Source organism: Gouania willdenowi, chromosome 13, assembly GCF_900634775.1.
Source record: "Gouania willdenowi chromosome 13, fGouWil2.1, whole genome shotgun sequence".
Taxonomy (NCBI): Eukaryota; Metazoa; Chordata; class Actinopteri; order Blenniiformes; family Gobiesocidae; genus Gouania; species Gouania willdenowi.
This window is the reverse complement of record NC_041056.1, coordinates 18885100-18908681: the sequence shown is the minus strand read 5'-3', so window position 1 is coordinate 18908681 and position 23582 is coordinate 18885100. Positions and strand designations below refer to the sequence as shown.

General features: G+C 38.5%; 1 protein-coding gene across 1 annotated transcript; it reads right to left on the bottom strand.

The window, feature by feature from the left end:
- Window positions 1-780: 780 nt before the first annotated feature.
- Window positions 781-22683, bottom strand: cpda (carboxypeptidase D, a). Its single transcript, XM_028464205.1, has 21 exons — window positions 21888-22683; window positions 19300-19547; window positions 15447-15589; window positions 15161-15330; window positions 13429-13841; window positions 13134-13325; window positions 10760-10927; window positions 10526-10635; window positions 10248-10350; window positions 8365-8507; window positions 8113-8282; window positions 7711-8013; window positions 7374-7569; window positions 7013-7148; window positions 6748-6894; window positions 6225-6320; window positions 6086-6150; window positions 5812-5943; window positions 5397-5582; window positions 3375-3477; window positions 781-2566 (listed from the first exon to the last, which is right to left on the bottom strand). Exons 1-21 carry the CDS (start codon window positions 22535-22537, stop codon window positions 2340-2342), a joined length of 4101 nt encoding a protein of 1366 aa, XP_028320006.1. The 5' UTR covers window positions 22538-22683; the 3' UTR covers window positions 781-2339.
- Between the last annotated feature and the right edge of the window lie 899 nt (window positions 22684-23582).

The following is a 23582-nucleotide window of genomic DNA, read 5'->3' as shown; positions in this document are numbered from 1 at the left end:
AAAACATAAATTTGTAATTATTTTTAAATAGCAGGACCTTTTAAATAGTACACGAACTGCAGTAAACAGGCCGACAGGATGCAGAGGTATTTCGCGCATGCGTTGATTGGGCATTGATTGAATTTTTTTTATTTTCTATTGAATTATAAAGACACAAATGTACTACCCATATTATGGGTTTTTAGTATTATCATTAATTATTATTATTTTTTTAAGTTACTAGATATTTCAGGCCACCCCATTTGAATTCCAGACGACCTCACATGGGGTCCCCACCCCAAAGTTTAAAAAACACCAAATTAAAGCAAGACTTGCAATAAAAACAAATTTGCATGCTACATTGAGACAAACAGCAATGCATATGTTAAAATAACTAATTATTTATTATGATAAAGACAACATTATCCCTCTTAAGGCATAGGGTAGTGTTTGATACATTTATACTAATGGCTTCAAAAATACAGGAAAAATGTGTTTTACACGGTGAACGCTGCTTTCAGTTCATTAATAAGATCAATGGATTTTGAGTGTTATAAGACAAACTAACATCAATTACTGCACAAAACAAATTTTTTTTTAAATGTTACACAACCGTAACATAAAACCTTTGTCATTTTTGTTCTATTTTGGGATTTAACTACATATTAACCACTTTAACATAATTTTTAAAACCATACAGAAGAATACTGTGGATATTGGTGTCGATGTGAGTTTAAAAAGTCATCCAGTATAACTTGGCCTTTTGTTGTTTTTGCCGTTTACAGACAACACAAAAGCATGTGTGGAACTTTGATTTATTCTTTTCTACGTATGTGCACAACAAGATGCCCTGACCGCACAAACATTTCTTTCCATTTGTTGTGTAAGTCTGACTAACATATAAAGCATCCTGTGCATTCACTTACAAGAGACACACAGCTCACTCCATTTTATAAAAACTTATCACACAACATTAAAGCACACACAACTCTCAAAATTCACACAACCAAATCCACCAACACATTAAAAATATGTGCCAACCATCTCCACAAATATTTATTTTCTTGTCAAAATTGATCCAACTTGACTTATCACTTTAAACTTTTTGTATGTGGAGGAAATCCACAGGTCTGTTCTACTCAATTTTACAGTGCAGGGGTTATAAAATCTGATTTGAAATTATTTTAAAATAATTTGAAAGGAATTACTTCAAATATAATTAATACAAAATTAAAATTAAGCAAAGAAATTGTAAGATGATTTATTTTCAATGCGATATTCTTCCACAAGTCCCCTCAGTCAACAACCAGGACTTATAAAACTACTCAAACATTGAAATAGATTTTATTGGGAACTCCTACACGGCCTTTTGCTACGAGTGACTTTCACAAATAAAAGCATCCACCCGTTCTCACGCTGAACCTCTGAAAAGCATTACAAAGTGGTAGCAGCATCGCCCCAGAGACAGACAGACAAAAAAAGAAAAAAAAATCAGATGGGCAAAAGCATCAAAAGTAAAATAAAACAAAAAAAAACCTGATTTGAAGAAACCTTGTGTGAGAGAACAGATGATACATCACATGAAAAAAAAAAATCAGCAGTCATTTTTCACAAGGAGAAACAGTGCTAAAGAAAAGTTATAACAAATAAAAATACATTCTACTTATTGCTCCACATGTAAAGCATTCTTGACTGATTTCCATGCACTGAGCTAAACATTCCTCACCGACATGGAAACGTCAGATGTTCCACATCCAGTCAGGAATGTTTTCTCTGTGGATTTTATGGACAACTCATTACAAAACTCCTGAACCAAAGTCAGTTTTCTGTGCAGACACTGAAGCAGTAAAACGCCACAATCCTGTCAGGATTTATTCTTGTTTTGTTCTCCACCAAAGTAAAGAATTAACCAAATTTAATGTGTAGTATTACACCATACTCAGTTGCCTTCAGTTGGAAAACACCATCTAGGAATATTTGGTCAAGGCACGTTGTTTGATTTATTCTACACACTTCATGGCAGCAGTGAAATCCATTAAAGTTCATTATTTTGGGGGTATTAAAATGAACGCGGAGTCGTTGGACATTGAACCCTTTACCAAAAATTAAGTATTTTTTTAATTTAATGGTGATAATCACAGCCAAAGTGGACAGGCAGTGGTTTGAATAGTTGCATCTAGATGGCTCGGAATTTCATCCCTGTTACATTCTTCAGTTAAAGGAGTCGAGCTGAGACCAGTTCCCTCTGGTCTGGCACCAGTAGGTTAATGGGAAAACAACAAGTGTCTTCAACAGTATTAAATATTCCAGCTGTTATCCTGACTGGACAGTTTTCAAAATAAAACAGAGCCAAGAGTTCATCAGATCTTGTTGGCATACAGCGTCTCTTCGTCACTTTCACTCTCATCCTTGAACTCGTTGGAAAGAAGTGATTTTTTGGACCCCATCGACGTTAGCCGGATCTCATCCTCGTACTCTTCGTGGTGCTGTCGCAGACGGTGAAAGCCGTCTTTCTGACGGTTGGACTTCGCTGCACACACGCACCAAATGATGCACGCTGTGACCACCAGTGCAGTCATGGAGGCGGCTGCAGGGACACAAGGAAACACACCAGTGAGTTAAACTATATACATGCAAATTCACGAGCTCAGGGGGATGACTTCATTCAGGAAAGGTAACTCAAGTTAATCGTTCAATCGATGCATTCATTAAAAGTAGTAGTGCATGAGTGCGCGTGAATTCAGGAGAAAAACCTTGTGCATAAAATAGTTTTATATAAAAGTTAGTTATTCAGTGAACAGAATATCACATCGGTCAGACATGGAAAAACATCACTGTCTTTAAAAAACATGTTGGCTCCTTTTAAACAGAGCAGCGCTACCTGTCTTTGAGGACCCCTGAGCCAGAGAACAGAACATTAAGCTAGGATCCATTAGCCAAACATGACCTTAAACAGCCTTAGTGTTCTAATCTGTCACTCCAAACTAATTATGACATCTTTTATGGTATTATGAGTGGAAAATTAATAGAAACTTTATTAGCATTAGTTGGTGAAAAAGATAATGTCCAGTCCTGGCTCTTATTATATGGTTGATGCTTCAGAATGACTGAAAAAGCTGATCAAGTTCACTCATTCAACTATATTCTCTGTAGAACATAGGGACCTCATGATGTAATCTATCAGAAAGCCTGCAGAGTGCAGATGACCCTTTGATTAGAGGAAAATAGTTCATTAGTGGAGTATTTGACTTATCTAAAATGACCAAGCATGCAACTGATGCACTCCCAAGACAAATGAAAAATGTTTTTTAATATATTGGTTTCAGGACTTTTCAAAGAAAATATTAACACATCAACACATATTGTGTGAAAAACCCCCCCCAGGGCATGTTTACCTGCACTGGCTACCACAAACTCCCGGGGAAAGCCAAAGATACTGTTGTCCAAGTTAAACTCAATGATAATGGAGCTTGCAGCCTCATAGGAAGACACCACAACCTAGAAAAAAAAAAATCATACAACATATTAATCAAAAACCACCAGAGGGTTATTAAAAAAAAAAACAACCCTTTATAGAGCCTGTCTGGTCTCTCCACAAGTTATTTAGAACAGTTCATATTTGTAACACTACCACTTACTCACGCTCTTCGCTCCTCTAAATATAAGCTAAAGACATCATGAGCTCTCTACTGAAGCTCATCTCTCACGTCATTACTCAATCTGATCTGCAGGTGTGTCTGCTTACTCTAATCAGGTGCAGGTTTGTCTGCATGAATTGAAAAAAAACAAAACAAAAAAACAGTTGGAAGTTGGATAAAATCCCAAATTACTCAGGTAAGAGGTCAATACCCTGACTCATAATGTTTGTAACTTGTGTAGTTTGTTTTCTTCATGATTTAAAAAAAAAGAAGAAGCAGTTTCTCATTGTTTAGATGAGTATTTCAAACCATGTGGTGTTTAGACTTCATTGAGCAATGCAGTCTGGAAATACATCCAAAGAGTTGCTGCTAAGAAGTAAGTAAAGCTCCTGAAATGTGTTATTCGGGAATAATAAACTCCTTTTGTGAGTGTTTTTTTCTGAATCCTCTTTAACTTTCTGTCTCTATCATTAGAGACATGAGCGATGCGTCCCTATTGCCTCAGGCAAAGTGTTCGATGTCCTAAGAAATATGGGGAGACTTTAAAGAAGAGAGAGTTTATGATGGCTCCAGCTTATGATGCGGAGCACATGTTTGAGCAGGAGGCTGATCAGCAGAGACCGCTGGCTGACAGGTACAAAAGGAACGCAGCCGATATCCCAGATCTCTATCCACCGGTCGGCACCACAGACGCCACTAATGAGGAAACGGACCGCTGTGCTCCTCTGATGATCCACGGGTTCTCTGTGCCGGATTATGAGCGCACGTATCACTCAGTGGTGGATCCTCTGCTCTTTAATCGTCGCGGGAAGCTGCTGGAGTACAGCCTGAAGCTTGGACACACTATCAAGGAGCAGCTGTTTCAGGAGCTGGCGTACCCTTTGCTTCAAATCTCAGAGCATCCAAATGGGAAGGTGGAGGTGATGGAGCGATACTGTGTGCTGCGGCCCACACCTCACATCAACATTGATTGTAAAGCAGAGCACCATAACCTTCTGTGACATAAAAGGTGGCATGTGTACCGACATGCATCTGTGTAATATTTTATTGTCTGATTTAATTAATATCCTGGTCATTTTGGATGTGCTTGTACACATTGTTGAATGCTTGTGCAATAGAATCCTTTAAAGTGCACTAAGGGTGTTTCGATCTGATATTAATATCGGAAATATCAGATAAAATATTGATATTGTCTATCAGCTCAAAAAAAAATCGGATCGGAATATATCGGCTAATATAAAAGCAAAGTCAGTCTAATTGAGACTTCTGTCCAGAAACAAATAACTGAAGGGTTATATTGTTATTTTTCACTTTAAAAGAACAATTTCTTTATATTGGTTTTGATGCTATTTTTCAGGGTCTTCCAATTTTTTACATTATTTATTCTATTCAATTGTAGAATATTACTATGCAGTTAAATTAGTGGTTATTTTGCATTTTAAAAACAAGTTTGTTATTGGATTTCTTGATGTTATTTTTTCAGGCTCTTAATAATTATTTTTCTTTAATGTATTTTATTCAATTAAAAATCATAGCGTAGACCCCATAGATCAATGAATCAAACATAATTTACTTCACTTCATCAACCTTTTCCTAACAGTCCACACTAGATAACAAGTAATAAAAGTATGTAGGATTTGAGCTGATATCAGATTGGATTGATTTTGGTATCGGCCAATATTCAAAGCTTCAATATCGGTCTCGTATTGGAAGTGAGAACGTTGAATCGGAACAGTCATAAAGTGCACATGCTTTAGCTCATTTCCAGTGATGGTGCACCTTTTGGTGTTGCTGCTGGTAGCCGTCGGCTACAGCCTCAATGTTGTGGTTGCCAGGAGCCAGGAGCGCATGGAAGTATCCGCCCTCTGTCGTCAACACACGCACTCCTCTGTTCAGCACGATGATTGCGCCAACAATAGGTTTTCCACTCTTGTCCCTCACCATGCCTCGCACCCCTTTGTGAACCTGAAGTAAAGCAAAAGGAAAAGAAATGTGAAGCTTTGTTTGCAGGGAAATGAATGGTAATAAAGAACTAAACAAGAATTGAATTAGTTTATTCAAATTTAATAATTCCAAAATTTGATTACCTGATGTGTATTTTTTTTCCATTGTTTTTTTTTTTTTTATTAGCTTAGAGTTCTGACTATATAGTATTACCAATTCCCCAGTATAATGATAAAATGTGGCTTCCTACCTCCACCAGCATGCTGAGCAGGGCCTTCTTGTTCTCAGCCCAGGCTGTGAAAAGCTGCTCAGCTGGAGGGAACAGACAGCAGCCGGTGTACACAGTGATTTCTGGACAGTGGCCAAAATCCATGCTGAAGTCCTGAGATGATAGAAATCACAATCTGACGTCACTTTTTCCCCATTTACAGCTGAAGTCAAGTCATTTGAGACCCACTTTCAAAACAATCGAGTCACTGTTTTGTTTTTGGGAAAAACTGTCAAATGTCAACATCCTGACTTACCTTCATACTGCCCATGTGACTCTGTCTTTCTGCAGCTCTCATTACTCCATTTGGGATGTTGTCATCTGAGAAACAAGCACCATCACTCCTCAACTACAGTTCATCACTATGAAAATTAGAAAAACTGAAAAGTACGCACTCAGTCCGTTATTTGAGCATCCATATCCGAGGTGCATCTTTGGGTGATTGTTGGCGTACACACCGGCCAAATACTTCAACGTTCCCTCATTTTCAACTAAAAAAAAAAACCAAAAGAAATGAGAAAACTGCACAAAGTAAATTGTCAGATGTTTCATTTTAATGTCTTCTCTCAGAAGCTTTGTTTTCATTGCACAGTTACCAGGAGCTACAAAGAAACTTAATTTAGTAACAATAATCTCAGATGACAGCCATGAATAAGTAAAGAATAAAGCTACAAATACATACAAAAAGTAATAATAATGACTTTAATTTGTAAAGCACTTCACATTTAGCAATCTCAAAGTGCTACAGAAACAGAGGCAGAAAAACAATCAACAGGGAAAAGCAATAATAAAACCAACATGAAATAAAATAAAACAGAATTCAATAATTTAGCAAATAATTAAAAGTCCTTATTTCAATTTAATTTGTTGAAACTACACAATGAATGCTTTAGCGTGATTTTCTGTCTGTGATCTTACCAGTCTGGACAGGCTTGTCATAAGGATAGGTGGCAACCAGCGCTCCTCCATCAAGGGCAACAGAAAGTGTGAAGCCCCTGTTTAAAATAAAGTTCATCATCGCTTTGGTTTCAGGCTGGGCGTCCAACAGTCGCAGTGATGCATTTCCTGTTGAAACAGTTTTTTTTGCACCATTATTAGTTTTTCTTAGTTTTTTTTTTTTTTTTTAGCAAGTAAACATTCTGCTCTTATTTTTGTTCTTGAGTTCCACTGGTAACAAACTAACCGAAAAAGTCTGTGTCCAGATCTTTTCCATTAAAATTGGTGGAACCCTGTGTGGATGTGCATTGTTTCTCTATAGCTCGCTCTCGCCCGTCAGGGTTGACGGAAGGCACGATGAAAATTCTAGTCTCGTTGATCAGCTGCAGAGAGGAAATAGAATTAATGAATAAATACAGATATTTATTTAAAAATGACATCGTGGTTAGCTTGTTTTTGTTTAGGTGATGATAGAAATCTTCAAGATATTGGCCTCATTAAGTCCATATAGAATTGAATGCTTTTACTAGTAGTCAACCTAGGCCGGATGAATAATACAAACACATAAAAATAAGATGATGATAATATTCCAGTACTGTAATGCCTACCCTGGTAATGGATGGATTCTTGCCATAATTGATACATAAAAAAGCAGCAAACTCCAGCAGCAGCTCTGTGCCCACCGGGGCATTCCCATGAATCCCTGCCACAAAGCGGATCTTTGGCTCTGATGGTTCAGCTTCCTCTGGTTTGTTGGAAATTTCCAGAGCCCAAATGGTTCGGAATTCTACACTTTGGCCCAAACTAGAGCAAGAGAAGAAATTAAATAAATGGAAACAAACCAATCAATACAGAATGAAATACGAAAGTTTTATAAGTCAGCGAATTGAAAGGAATTCTTCAGAGCTCCAAAGTGGTGTGGTAAATGAAAATAAAGATGTGTACCTGTGTAAATATGTGATTTTGGGAAAGTTGAGGGTGAGGCCTCTTAAAAAAGCGGACAGCTCTTTGGAGCGTCGGTAGCGGAAGCTGCTCTCTGTGGCTGTGCTCCGGACCAGCTGCTCCAACCCTTGGCCCAGAGAAAGCTCCTTAATTAGGCTCTCCAGCGCTATGTCAGACGGGCTTTGTGTGACGTGGGGAACACTGGTGGATGGATCGTTATTATCTGAAGACAAACGACTCAGTCGGAAGTTGACCTGCTCTGCATGGCCTTTTTGCACAGTGGCATAGATTGTCACAGGTTTAAATCTGAAAATAAGACGACATCGCTCAAGGTTAACAACACTGGGAATACCAGAAAGAGCAATTATGGAATGAAAGTTTAAGGTTTACTCTAGGAAACATTACCCATGTGCAGTGGCAGTGATGGAGTAAGTCCCAGGGACTAGCAGTCTCCAGTAGTCTCCTGTGAGGGCTGTCGTTACGTTGTGGTGTATGCCTTCCACACTAATGGTAGCGTTGGGAATTCCTGAACCGTCCCTTGCGTCAGAGACTGTGCCTTTTACACCCACGTGAACCTTAAGAAAGCAGGAGAGTAAAACCAAAACTAAGTCCAATGAGACAAACAATGAGTGTAAAGAAGCAACGTGCAGTTTCTACCTGATGTATAAACTGCAGCAGGGCCCGTCTGTTTTGTTCCCAGTACTGTGGCAGGTCCTGGGCTTTAGGGAACTTATAGCATCCGAGCTCAATGGTCACCTCAAAACAGTTTGTGTTTACATAGTTCCAGTCCTGCATGCCCCCTGGAGAAAGAATGAATAGCACACCTAAACTCTACATCTACAGTAATATGATAAGGACAAAACAAATGGAAAACAAGAGCACTCAAAAAGCGGAAATCTCTGCCTGGCACCAAATATCTTCTTTTCCAGATATTTTTGATTGATTATCTGGATCAGTGATCACTTTAAATGTATGCCAGGAATTTCTATGCCCATTAATAATGATGCAGTAGATCAAAATGTATGTGATTTTTTTTTTTTTAAATCACAATTAAATGTAAAATCCAGATTCGATCTGAATAAAACTTTATTGGGTAACTGAAAAAAAAAACAACCTGACATAACTGAGTCAAATTTCATAAAGATCTCTCAATTACAAACCAAAATATTAATTTAGGAAATTTCACTAATGATTCGAGAAAGGGATTTTTCCATTTTTGAAACTGATCCAGAAACAGTGTATTGATCCGGATCCCCTCAAAAGCTTTATAGAGACATCAATGAAATATGGTCTATATTTGGTTAAAAAAAATCCATTAAGTTCTTAAGTATTATATGGAATAATGTAATTACCTCCTTGGCAGAGGTTTATATTAGGGATGTCCCGGTACAACTTTTTCACTTCCGATATGATACCGATATTGATCTGATACGATATCAACACAAATCATACATACTTTTATTACTTATTTTGTAGTGTGAAATGTTAGAAAAGGCTTGATCAAGTGATGTTACTCAAACAGAGAACAATAGTCAGCAACAGTAGGTTACTTTGTTGGAGTGTGAACCAGTCACCAATGGATAGAAGTGCTGGAGCGGAACATTTCATGGGAGAGCTTATATCTGTGATTTTAGATGCAGTCCGATAAAATCCGATATTCGTTTTCCGGACCGATATCAGATATCAATATCGGATCGGTACACCCCTAGTTTATATACTAATATAATTATACTATTTCAAGATTTATTACGCACAAAAATAGATGTATCTTTTTTTTTTTTTTTTTTTTTAAAGGAGTCATTGCATGGTTGCTCTTGATACAATTTTTTTTTTTTATCTTTATACATTAATTAATCAGCCATGTGTGTGCCTCTTGGTGACTTTTCAATGTTTTATTTCATGAACTGGTATGTTTTAATATCTGATGATTGTCTTATCAAATACAGTTTTTAGTATGTAAATGGAAGTGTGATATGTTATTACATAGTTACATTTTTCACTGTATATTTCCTGTATTTTGGATTCTTTTAGGGTGACATTTGAACATTCTGTCCAGGGACTACAGCCTTCTGGTTCAATCTGGTACATTTTCTGTATGGATATCAATGCACACCGTCCCTGTTAAATAAACCAACCAATAAATAAATAAATAAATAAAGGTGTATTATTCTTCTTTTAGAGTCTGAGATCCTTGTGTGATCTGTTTCACAGTGAGCCAAACCAATGCTCTCCCACATTGGTTCTGTACTCCCACCATCAAAATTGGTCAAACAGAAGAAGTCTTAATATGCATTAGTGCAGATTAATATTTCCAGCAGTCCAATGCAAAAGGCATGCTATGGCAAACCAAACTGCTGTTTCAATAAGAAATTCATCGAATTACACAGTGTACTGCAGTTTGCGCTCTATTAGGCTGCATGGCTACTAATGGTTGTTATATTGTTACAGTAAATACTGTGAAAAATTATATTTCTGAAAACACTGGAGGGAAAAGTTTCAAACATGAATGAATAAAAACTTATTCAACAACTTGGACATACCACGAACTGTGTACCACTTTGCTCCGTTTGTTATGCCATCCTCAAAGTATTCCCCAGGGTAGCGGTCCTCACAAGGATGTCCTTTGTGCATCAGGGAATTCTCCTGCACACATGTCGCACACAAGTGAGAGGTGGACAATAAGTGTGGTTGTAGGAAGGTTTTTACTCTGGAGATTCAACAACAAAAAGACCAGAAATCCCACTCTACACTCAGCCGAAGACAAAAGCAGCAGGAGACATCATCCCTGACCGACGGAGATCTCACATGATCACGTTACCTGTGAGTACGCTCTGGCCACCATCTGGAAAACAGCGTCATCTGGAGATGGACTATAATGAGTATTCCCATCTTTGTCATCATCGAAAGGGTAGTTGACGACCAGGGAACCTGATTTCACATACGAAAACAATGACGGCAAAGAGCAAATAAATAGAAAATATCTGTTAAAAAAGAAGCTAAAACTGACAAACGAGATACTTTAATGCTGTAAGATCAAAAAGTAAAACCATGCCTCCATGTAGGTTGGCTGACAGAACGAAGGGAATGCTGCTCAGCCAGCTCATCACAGCTAAAGTCTCTGGCTGTCTCACCACCGTGTTGGGAAAAAACTGGTCGGGGAAGTTGCGATTAAGGTCGATATTGTTAAAGTTGTTGCGTCCTTTAAAGCCATTTGCATCCCCTGTGAGAAGACAAAGCCCTCGTAATGAGTCAAGCATGTTTCTGACCACAGCATGGGCTTGTACAGTATGTGCTTAAGGTTTGTTTTACTTCCCCAATGCAGTTACTAAAAATAATCGGTTTGCAAACAGACTGTAAGAGTCATTTCAAGGCAAACAAGACAGAAGTTCAGCCAAGACAACATTTCAAAGTTTGAAAACAGATCTAGAAAACCCAACAGTTTTCCACCACTGTCTCCTGTCCTAGTTTTGAACCACTATGAGAACTTGTTGGTCCTTGACAGCAAGGATGGAAAGCAAAACCCATTCTTTGTGTGAGCAAGTAGAGCTGAAAAAAATGCATTTTTGAAATTAAAAACCGCAAACGCCGTGGGCCATCATAAGACCTGCATCAGCGTCTGCACATAAGACACAGACAGCATTGTGTTGCACTCGGCACGGAACGTGAAATACTAAGCGATGGCTAGAATGGCCAAAATAATTACAATCTGACAAAGAAATGCTGGTCAAGCCAAATTTTAATGTAATGTGATCACCTTTCAAAAGTGTATTCTAAAAGTTTAAAAAAACACTTATTGCATTGGTTTACCAGCAACAATTTCCTACATAGGAAAGACTGGTCTGTATTTTGACATCAGCCATCATCATTTACCAAACCAAAGCAGATGTAATTGATATTACACATTCACAGCCAGTACTTATACACAGAAGTGGCAAAAGTACTAGTATTCAGTACTTACGGTAAAGTATAGATACTTGCATAAAAAATGACTCTGGTAAAAGTTAAAGTTTTGAAGTTGCTACCTTACTTGAGTAAAAGTATAAAAATACATGCTACAAAATGTACGACAATGTCCCTTCAAACAAGACAGGGTTTTTAAACCAGCAAATTCCATATCTTTTATTCGCTTAAGAATTTGTAGAAAACCAGTACATGGAAATAAATTAAATCTGTTACCTTTGAACACCTGGAGAATTTATCACTCATTAGAGATCAAATTTGTAAATTAAATATTTCAAGAAAAAAAAAAACATGCAAATGCTCCATTAAACCCAGAGCAGCTTTGAGTTTAACATTTTTAAGAACTTGAAAATGTTAACTGTAAAACTAAGGGACCTGTCTAACAGAAAAAAGCTCATAATACCAACATTTGTTATTTAGCCTCAAGAGAATCATATTTTTCAGGTTTCTGGAATAGAGACGTGACCTTTTTGGGCTGAAACTGAGACCTGCTGCTGAAAAGCCTTTCACAAGCAGCTTTGTGGTTGTTGGTTTGCTTCTTTTTATGTTGTGACATCATCTTTGAATGTCTTAAAGGTGCAGTCTGCAACTCTTATAAAAGTGACTTTTTGCCATATTTGCTAAAGCTGTCACTATGTAAGGACAGCTTTACATCAAACTAGTAGTTTGTGTGAAAAAACAGACTCATTGAGACCCCGCCTCCTGCTCCTGCAGCAGGGGGGACCAATCAGAACCAGGTTTATGTTTGATGGGCTGTCTGACAGCTGTTGCTCACAGGCCCCCCCCCCCTTTCCCGGAGCTTTTTTACAGTGTATGGTGTGGAGGAGTATAAGATGGAATTGATGACTTTTCTGCTTGAAAGGTAATTACTGCTGCTTGATTTACATTATATTTGATTTGTAATTGTTACACTAGAACTCTGGAGTGCATGTGTTCATGTGCGCGGAGCAGCCTCCGTGTGGGCTGCTGCAAGTGACACTGAGTTGTTGCTGCTGCTGAGGTGTGTGCACATAGAGAGAGAAGAGCTGCAGTAATGTGCTTTTAACAGAGCATGTTATATTACTGTGATGTTGCTGTCAAACTAACGTTAACTTGTTAGCTCCTCTGAGGGAGGGACTTTGGAAAGTTTGGAGGCAGGGCAAGAGAGCAGGGGGGAGGGAGGGGAAGAGAGGGATCTGAGAGTTGCGGACTGCGCCTTTAAAAGTACCGAGCCCATTGTTCAAATGTAAGGAGTAGAAAGTACGGATATTTGTATAAAAAAAAGGAAGGAGTATAACTAAAAACTTGCCAAAAAATAAATACTCAACGAAAGTACTGATATCAGAAAAAACTAATCAAGTACAGTAACAAAGTATTTGTACTCTGCTTATACAGTACAACAGTTAGCACAGTGTGACCTTGCAGTAGTGTGTACGTGTTGCAAACAGTGTTGTGTTGTTTCCAGTGCAGGACTGTCTTTCCCTCACCTTCTTTGGCCACTTCATACCCATCGGGGTTCATAGAGGGCATGATGTGAATGCGGGTATTATTGACCAGTTGAGTGACCTCGGGGTCCGTCCCATAGTTACGGCACAGGTACTCAATGAGGTTGAGCAACAGCTCTCGACCCACCACCTCATTGCCGTGCATGTTGGCGATGTACTTGAACTCTGGTTCACCTGGAGGACAAAGAAAGGGTAAAAACAATTAAAACATTAAAAGTTAACTGAGCCCCAAGAAGGTACAAACAAATATGAGCATTTCACACCATCCCAAACGTACCATGCTCATGAATGTTGGGGTTGTCGGAGATGACCATCACATAGAGCTCGCGACCCTCTACGGAGTGACCAACAGAATAAAGGTGGGTGATTGAGGTGTACTCGCTGCTGTACTTGCGTAAGAACAGCTCCATATCTCCATAATTGTGGTGTCGAAATTCCTGGGGCTGGAGCGGCAGCACAGGTGGAACCAGCGTCGGATTGTTCTCGTCCTCAGTGGGAACCAGTAGAGTTTGAGTGGAGTGAGATGAGTTAACAGTGGGAACATGTGGTAAACTGGTGGATGGCACCATAGCTGTAGTTGGCTCAGTGATGCTCCCCACGGCCTCACTGACAACTGGGGCTAAGGTAAAGTTCAGTTGTACGGCTTTACCCCCCGTGACTTCAACATGGTCGACTGTCATTGATGAGTACCTGAGTAGAGAGAGAGAAATCACAAGCTCTAGGACCAGGCAAGACAAAAACATGTTCGGAAGCTTACTGAGTTTGTGTATACTGTACATTCAAACACGTATAAAATTTGTTTTATTATTTCTTTAAATGTGTCTATAAAAGATTTGAAAAAATACATTTGTAAAATTCTAGGCTTTCCGGGATCACTCAATTATTTTGTGGTTGACACTGACACTAAAGCCTAATTTAAGGTTCTGCGTAAAATCCCCCATCATAGACGCACGTAGACAAACGTAATTGCAGACCCCCTCCCCCGCAACCTTACGTGCGCCTCCCAAAAATCCTAACTACTTGTAAAGGCTTCGACTTGACACGTAGTCAGCTAGCGCTGTGATTGGTCAGTTCCAAACCTCCGTCCCAGTTACTGCCTTTTCCAGTCACATCGCCATGTTTCAACGTTTAGCGTAGCAATACGAGAGTTGTTTCTTCAATGGATTGAGTCACAGAGAAAACCGAAATGGACTAAAAGTGCCAGAGTTTTATTAATTCCTTTCACGGCTACAGCACGTGAAGCACCGCCAAACGGAGTCAATCACAGACAAAAAGTGTGTTTACTGTTATTATCACTACTCTGCCTCATCTTTGTACCTACAGTGTGTGCGCGTGTGTGTGTTTACAGTGCTGTCCCACTCCAACTCCCCACTTCCCGGGACCGTTACCTCGCTGCTTCCTCTCCGCTCTACGGCGGGCTCGGGTTCTCCTCGCCCCCAGCGTGACTGTTGACTGGAGCAGTCGACAGTCCGCTCGATACACTTTTATACTTTGTTTACGAGCTACCTATGTTTATATTGAAAAATAAAGTGCATGTTTTAAAACCGTTGTTTTAATCTTTGTGTCCAACAATACACACATGGTTAGGTACAGTGGGTCAGTAATAATCCAGAAATAAATTACATTTTTACATTATTTTTTAAAAAACAAAACTTATTTTTCTGTGACCGCAAAATAAACAAGGGCTTTTTAAAGCTCAAACCACAACCCCCTAGTGACAGTGCAGCCAATCGCATAGCGAGGCGTTCCCCCCACGCAGAAGTAAAAGGGCCAACCTCCGCGTCACGTTGACAGCATGTAGGTCCTGAGGCTGAACCTTAAACCAGGCTTATGAAGTTTCATCAGAAGTTGATAGGCATAGGATTTAAAATACTGTATTTCAATCCATGTTTTAGCCCCAACACAGAGAAAAGGCTTAATTAAACCTCCCTATGATCGTGACTTAACGCTGTAAGTAAAACTAAATGTAAAACAAACTGGGTGGTGATTCTTTGGATAGTGTTCCTCACCCTCGAGCCACAGCTGTGATGTTGTATGTTCCTGGGAGCAGAAGGCGGTAGTAGTCACCATATTTCCCCGTGGTCAAGTTGTGGTTAATGCCCGCCACCACAATGCTGACATCACTTAAAGCACCACCGCTTACTGCGTCTTTCACATAACCACGAACTCCTATGTGCACCTGGGACAAAATAGTAGTTTAGGCATACATTTTGCAATATGGCTTTGTTAAGTACAGTATTTGAATTAATGTACTTTTATTTTTAGATTGAAAAGACATAATCACAATCACTGTACCTTTTCCATGTAGGCGAGGAGGGATTCCCTGTTCAGGTCCCATTCCTTATGGAGCTCTGAGGCTGGGGGATATTTGCAGCAGCTTAGCTCCATGGTGATCTCTAGGCAGTTTCCAAACAGATAGTTGTAGTCCTGCATTCCCCCTGGAAAACAGACCAACAACATTATCATTTCTATTATGTAAAAATTACACAAACAAGGCTGAACTGTAGATTACAGTATTTCTAATTCAAAGAAATCAAATGCAACAGGAAGTTAATTCTTGTTGTCTTTGGGGGCTTTAGCCTGACTCCCCCCACCCATGCTATAATACAAAGGGAGTATTTGCTGTCACATCTGCAGTTTTATTACCCACTTGACCTTCCAGGAAGGCTAACAACCAAACACAAAAAGATCAACTTTACACAGCATGTCATAATGGCTGAACAAAAACAGGCAGTCAGAGGGTTACCAGCCGTTCATCTCAAGGGCTCATAGTGCAACTATTTACTGTTGTTTGAACAAAGAGAATAAGCACAAACAAAGAAACAGAAAAACTAATATTTTCTAAAAAGCAAGCATAGAGAAATTCAACTAACACTTTGTGCCATAGACAGGGTACCAACAACACATTTCCCGGCAAAGGCACAAGTTCCAAACAACCATTTAAGAGCAGAGTAATAGCTCCATAGGCATTAAAACCATGAGAAGATCTTTGGACAAAAGCTAGGGTCAAAGGTGCTTCCTGCATCTCAAGCAAAAACAAGTTGATTAAACACATCGGACACAGAGACGCATTGGAAAGTATCGCCCCAATCTTTTTAATTCAACATAAAATTGTCTAAAAGCTTTCTTATTTTAAAGTTTGCCTTTAATGAATTTTAAATGTAAGCTCTATTAAAATATAAAAGGGTAAACAGGGACTTCAGTCACTGGAGCATCAGCTGCGCACTATTAAATCTGTTTTTTTGATTGGTATTATCTTACATGTTTTGATTTTTCTATGGTGTGGTAGCGCTACTGCGATGTTTGTTTTTGTGTAAAGCACTTTATGTTTCAATTGTCTTGTACATAAAAGGTGTTTGATAAATAAACTAGACTTGACTTAAAGGCCCTTTAGGAGTAAATGTAGATTTCAGGATATTTGGCAAACATTTTTTTTTATTAAAAAATGACAGATATCGTACTATGAGCAGAGAGAAGTCCCTGTATATTTTGGGGGGTATCATTATTATTATTATTTATTTTTTGGGAAGGACTGAGTAATCTGGAATGAATCTTTATGGTGATCAACATGTTTGTACAACATGAATCATCATGTCATTTTTAAAGGACATAACTAAATCCTCCAGTGGGCTGAAGGAGGGCTGGTTTTGGCCAGCGGGCCAACACCCATGAAACATTTATCTTTTTTTCCATTTAGGTGATTAAAACGTTCTTAAAAAGCTGCAGGAGCAATGACCTAGTTGAACCCATTCAGACTATAAAGTGTCACCTGTTATGTTAATTTGTCAGACTTTAACCTCACAACAGCGATAGCAAAGGTTACACCAACCAAATGGAGCTTTTGAACAGATTACGAGGTGCAAAACTTTTTCAAACTAAAAACTCTAAAGAGGAACAGATCAGCTGTGTAGTATGTAATAACCTTTGGGAGACACAGACTTAAAACGAACAGATAGAGCTTGACAAACACCCAGTTAGACTAATGCAACCTCAGCCCAAATATCCTGTTTAAGTACCGGGTCTGCTGTGCTGACACACCCTGGAACTGTGTAGAGAACCACAGAAGGATCTGAGCTCAGCCGTCCTGTTTGCAAAGATAAATGACTTTAACGGTTAACTGATGCAGACGACTATGAACACTGAGGACAAGCATTTGAAATGACAACAATCATTAACAAAGAAAGTAGTCAGTGATCTTCAGTGGAAATTTGATCACAATGACCTTTCCTCGGCTCTCAGATGATTGTGAACACATGTACACGTTATGTTCATGTATTTATGGAGTCATTTGTGCTCACACCAAGGATTTTCACTTTATATCCAATAATGTTTTTTATTTTGATTCTTGATAGAACCAGGCTTGTTAATAATAATAATAATAATAATAATAATAATAATAATAATAATAATAATAATAGTGTCAAATGAACCACTGTCTTCCTTGTCTGGCAAAGAAACAAGAATTCATGGTAAAAAAAAAAACACTTCTATGCATCCGTTTGCAGGACTCCGCATCCCACAATGCAACGCGTGAAAATATCAACAAATGGAGTGTTGTTCAGTGCAGACCAAAACAAACTTTCAAATGGCAATTTTGCCATTTTTTTCTTACTTTTTGGAGTAAATGTTTGATTCAGTGATCTGTGAGGCCTACACTATGATTGTATTCAAACATAAGGTGGGTGGCAGCTTTAAATACATACATTATTAGTACTAAATTCCACACATAATTTAAGAAACTCCTGCTTTACACTCTGACACCATCATGACGCATGAACATAAACGGTAACATTAGGTACTTATTATTGCCTTATTCTTATTAATGCCTTATTATGCACTTAAGGGCAGTCTTGCAGTCCAAACAGGGTTAGGGTTAACGTTAACCCTAATCCTAGGATATTGAGATCATAATTCATATACAACAACTTCCTTACTTACCAATAATAAGTAATAATTCTGAGGTTATTGAGGAAAAACTTAGGTAATGGCTTAATGGTTGTATAATAAGGCCATGCAGAATAAGACATTAATAAGTATTTAATAATAACTAATTAAGAGTCAATATGATAATAATTTGCATGCTAATAAGAAACTATTTAATGGTTAATAGGTGCCCCCGAAACCAAATAATGTAAGTACTGGAGTGATAAAGAAATATTGAAATACTACTTTTTGTCATTCCCAATGTACAGCTGGTACAAATAATTGTCAAACATATAAATACTCTTTGAAACACCACTTTAAAAGTGTTCAAAAAGAAACTTCCCCTCACTGTATACAACAAACATATCTATATGAAACATGTTTAATATTTATAAGAAGGGTTTTCCATTTTGATCATTTATCAAAAAATGTATCTAAACACATTTACTAAAAAAGTTAAGACTGCCAAATATAGACTGAAGCTATGGCTTGATTTAAAATGGTCTGTTTCCTGGAAGGTGTTGGTGTTGTTCCAACTGTTTCCAGCCTCACCTAAGAAAACCACAACATAGCAGTGGTTTTAGGGTTAAAAATAGAATATGGGTATAAACCAAACCAAGTATGGATGCTGGGTGAGCTGAAGAAACCAATCGCTGTCTATCAAACTGCGTAAGTTCTCCTTTTAGTTCAAATTCTAGCCTAAAAATAACTCAAAATGGGTTATCAGTGGCAAGACATTAACATAGCCCAGCCAGAATAATGACCAGGGAAAAAAGAAAAACACCAAGTATTAATATTACACTAAGTCCATTTACAGTATACGGGTGAAGCACAAACTCCAACCCATCTTAGAAAGACACTGAGCATGTTTTATGTTTAGATGAGTAGATATAGAGCAGCCACACAGGTTAGACTGCCTATAAAAAGGAGGAAATAATGGTCCAGCAAACCTTTTAGACAACAATAGGCCTGTAGTCAAACACAACAATACACCTGATCACTCTCCATAGCAACATGCAGCCTCAGTATATTATTTTAGACTTACCGCTAGTCATTTCCTACAGGAAAGACACTTCATTAAAAACAATGGCTTAACAAATGACAGGGGAAGTGTAAAATCATTCCTCAGAAGCATCTCTTATTATCAGACACAGATCAGGAGCATAATATGCAGGGATTCAACCAGCACATAGAAGTAAAAAGGTTTAAAACTTGTTTTCCTCACCAGGAACGTCATACCAGCGAGCCCCGTTGGTAATGCCGTCTTTAAAGGTTTCTGTCGGGCTATCTGGGCAGTTTGGTTGGCCAGTCTTCATCCCGGGATGGTTCTGGGCGTAGACCAGGGCCAGGTAACGGAACAGGCTGTCGTCTGCTGCCTGGCTGTATTGACCTTGTCGTGGATGGGAGGCTGAATCATCAAAAGGGTAACTGGCCACCACAGTGCCGCCATGCAGGTTCCCCGATAACACGAATCTGAAGAAACAAAGATTAGAAAATCAATCCTAAATCATTGAGGACCATTTTATTAGATCAATGTTACTTCCTGCTTTTGTTCATGTAACAGTCAAATTAGTGTGTTGAGAAAAAAATTACAAGTTATTATGTTCCCACTGGCAGTTTTTCTAAATCAAACTTTTTCCCTTCCACTTGAGATGGCTTACTTTACATCCCTTTAGTTGCCTTGGACATGAATTTAAATGCCATTACATTATTTATCTGTAAAATAAGGAATGGAATATTACCAAATTTTACAGATATTACAGCTTTCTCACTCGTCTGTCCACATCCGACCTCAGCAACCACCACAGAAATCACCATTTAATCCTTGCTTCCAAATGATGATTTCATTGTTTTGTTTTTATTTTTTTAGGCTGTGTGATGCTGGGTCATTTCTAGTGGTGCTTTTTTATGTATGAAAAGTTTAGGGGTCACATCGCTGATGTGTGTACATGTATTTAAACATCAAAATATCTGGGGATGGTATTAAAAAACCAAACAAAACTTTAATTGAATGAAAAAAAAATATTCTAAAACATAATTTAGTACCAAAACCACATTGAATAGGTTGTACCCCGATAAGGACTTTGAACCCTATTCTATTGGACAATCTTAATTAAACCTTTTGAAAAACATTGCTAAATGACTATTTTGGTGGAAGGTGTTAAAATCAATAGTTTTGGGGAAAATATCTATTAATAGTGTTTATAAATCCAGTTTAGAGAGTTGTGCCTTATGGAGGCAGTGGGAATGGACATTTACAGAAAATAAAAGACTTTCATTCCAGGGTCTATTTGTGTAACAGCTATTGACTAAATATGAGCAATTTCTGAAGATCAGGCACTGATGTTGGACAAGAAGGCCTGACACTAATTATTACAGACAGCTAATCCTCAACCCTTAATACAATGCTGTGAGAAATTGTCACAAAGAAGTCTTGTTGAGAATTCCAAGAGTCCCTTTAATTGGAACGTAGTAAGTATACGGATAAGCAAACAGCAACCACAAAAAGCCAAGAATAGGCCTATTCATGCCTAATATGTTTACAGAGAAGAGAAAATGATTTTTCACTCTAGGCAGAGAAGACATTCCACATCTCTGAAGGTCATTAGAATACTGCATCGACACATTCCAGATCTAATCTACAGCTTTCACTTGTGTAAAACTATGTCTAGTCAGTAGGTTTCCACCTCAGTGAATTATAAAATTCTATTTTTGCAATTAATGCTACAGAAAGAGGGCGATTCTGTGTATACTGCTTCGACATCTGCAAACGCTGGTCTGCAACGGCCAGGTCATACTAAATGTAGAACTTTATAGATCACTTTTAAAAGTTAACTATTCTCAAACAAATGCTAAAATAATAAACACCTGCACTTTACGGTTATTGAATGATCTGGAATTAATAACCACTAAGAAATATTTGGATTCAATTTATTTAGGGACATATTTAGTAACTGATATTGGTAGGAGGCAGATCTAAGACAGTGGTTCTCAAACTGTTTTTGGCTCAAGTTTTTGTTCATCTGTTCTTTTTATTATTCAGTATATTTTTATCTTATTTGGTGTGTTTTGGTGTGTTGTTGGTATTATTTAAAAATTTTTTTTATTTTTTATCTGTGTGTGTGTGTGTTTTTTGGTTGTTTATGTCTTTTTTTACGTTTCGCTGTTATTTTTGCGTATTTTGTAGTGATCTTGTGTATTTTTCTCTCATTTGGTGTGTCTTTGTTGTTTTTTTGATTTGTTGCTAGTACTAAGTGTTTTTCTCTCTTAGTTTGTTAATTTTCCTCTCTCTCGCGTACCAGAAGGGGTACACATACCTCCATTTGAGAAACGCTGATCTAAGAAAAAGGATGTTTTAGTAGATCAGCATCAAACCTTCTATTAAACCTGTGATTGTGCTGGGTGTTATGCAGAGGTGTCCCGGTCTGATATCGATATCACATATCGGTCCGATATCAACCAGAAGAAGAATATCTGTGTTTATCGGACTGCATCTAAAATCTCCCGCGCTCCGATTAGTTTTTGTTGTTTTTGTCTCCGCCCTCAGTTGTTCCCACCGTATACTGACAGTAAAAAATAACTGAAGTGAACTTAAATTGTTGACTATTGTACTCTGTTTGAGTAACATCACTTCATCAAGTCTATACTAACATTCCACACTACAAAATAAGTAATTAAAGTATGATTCGTGCTGATATCATATCGAATCGATATCGGCAATACACGAGACTGCAATATCGTTATCGGGACATCCCTAGTGTTATTGACAGATTTTTTTTTTTTTTTTTTGTTCCATTCATGTAAAGAACTCACTTCTTCTCCTGGATCCATCTGATCACAGCCATGACCTCAGGGATCTGTTCCGGGTCTGCTTTGGTTCCATCAAACTGGTCTGGGAAGCTTCTGTTTAGATCCACGTTATGGACGTTGTTTCGCCCCCCACTCTCCCCACTGCAGTCCCCCTCTGTGGACTGCTCAAAGCCGTCTGGGTTCATACTGGGCATGATGTAGATATCCGTGCTGTTGACCAGCTCTGTGACACGGGGTTCCTCTCCATAGAGAGATAGCAGATATTCCACCAGGTAAACCAGCACCTGCCTGGACACGGTCTCGTCCCCGTGCATGTTCCCGACGTATTTAAACTTGGGTTTCCCCGGTGTGTCTCTGTGTGGGTTCTCCGTGACCCGCATCACCCACAGCTCTCTGCCTTCCCCGGACTGACCTATGCTGGTCAGGTTACATATGTGCGGGTACCTCAGTGCCAACGACTGCAGGCGTTCAGTCAGCTCATCATAGTTGTAATATGTATCGTAACTTTCCACGGATTCATCCCCCAAGGCTTCGGTGCTAAGTGATCGGAGCAGCCGGGCGTCACACCGGGAAACAACAACAAAAAGAAGGACGGAGAAAAGTGACACCCGGTGGTTTAGCGGCGAACAGAAGAGGCCCCAGACGTGAGCCATGATGACTGATCTTCTACTTTACACCATCCGGATCAGAATAACGAACCACGGGTAACGATAAAGGGCCAAACACTCGGTGTTTCGGCCCATGAACAACACGATTGTTTCACTGACGGGGGCCACTTTGACCCGCCTTCCTCCTTCTACTTCCGTTTACCTCAGTGGGCGGGGCCAAGGCATTTAAGGTGAACTGAGACATTTCGACCCTCCCCGCCTTTTAAGGTCGTATGTCAGGGTTCTTAACCAGTTTACCACATCGACCGAAAAAATACCTTTTTAATGAAGACAGCATAGTGTTTAAAATTCTATACAGTTAAAATTATATTGAATAATGTTATGTAAAGAATATGTTTTTAGATAATGTATTTGAAGGGTGCCAAAAAAAAAAAGAACTTGAATTTGATAACACATAATGTCAGTCAACACATGCTAATTGCCAATTTCTTGCCACATAGCAAGCATGCATATTTAGCCAGCATGTTGGCAGTTAAATTAATCTGTCCCCACACAATTAAAATGTATATTTACTTCCAGAATAGTCTTTTTGTTAGTTTAGTAATCTTACCAGGGATTTAAAACTTCAGGTTCACCACAGGTGCAGGGAAAGTTAATGGCCTGTAGATGTTGCAGGAGGTGAAGTAGGAAAGTGGCAGAGTTATTGCACAATGTGATTCATTTTTACGTCAACAAATTGTTATATAAACTATTTATTTGGTGTCAAAGTCATTAATTATTAATACCCTCTGTAAGAAAATATTTATTTCAATATTTTTTTAAAGCTATAGGGAGCCATTGCAAAAGAGTCAAAGAGCCACATAAGGCTCCAGAGCCGCAGGTTCCAGACCCCAGGGTTAGGTCAAGGGTCTGCAACCTGCGGCTCTGGAGCCTAATGTGGGTCTTTGACTCCTTTGCAATGGCTCCCTGTAGCTTTAAAAATTAAAATAAAATAATGAATTGTTATATATTACATAGGGTATTGATTATTAATGACATTAACTTCAAATTAAATTATGATAAAACAATTTGTTAACCTAAAAATAAATGA

Coding starts and splice junctions, on each gene's coding strand:
- cpda (XM_028464205.1), bottom strand. CDS start 22,537: ATGGCTCACGTCTGGGGCCTCTTCTGTTCGCCGCTAAACCACCGGGTG. Junction 10,351..10,525: donor TGGCCAGAGCGTACTCACAG/GTAACGTGATCA, acceptor ACATGTGTGCAG/GAGAATTCCCTGATGCACAA. Junction 8,014..8,112: donor ATCACTGCCACTGCACATGG/GTAATGTTTCCT, acceptor TCTTATTTTCAG/ATTTAAACCTGTGACAATCT.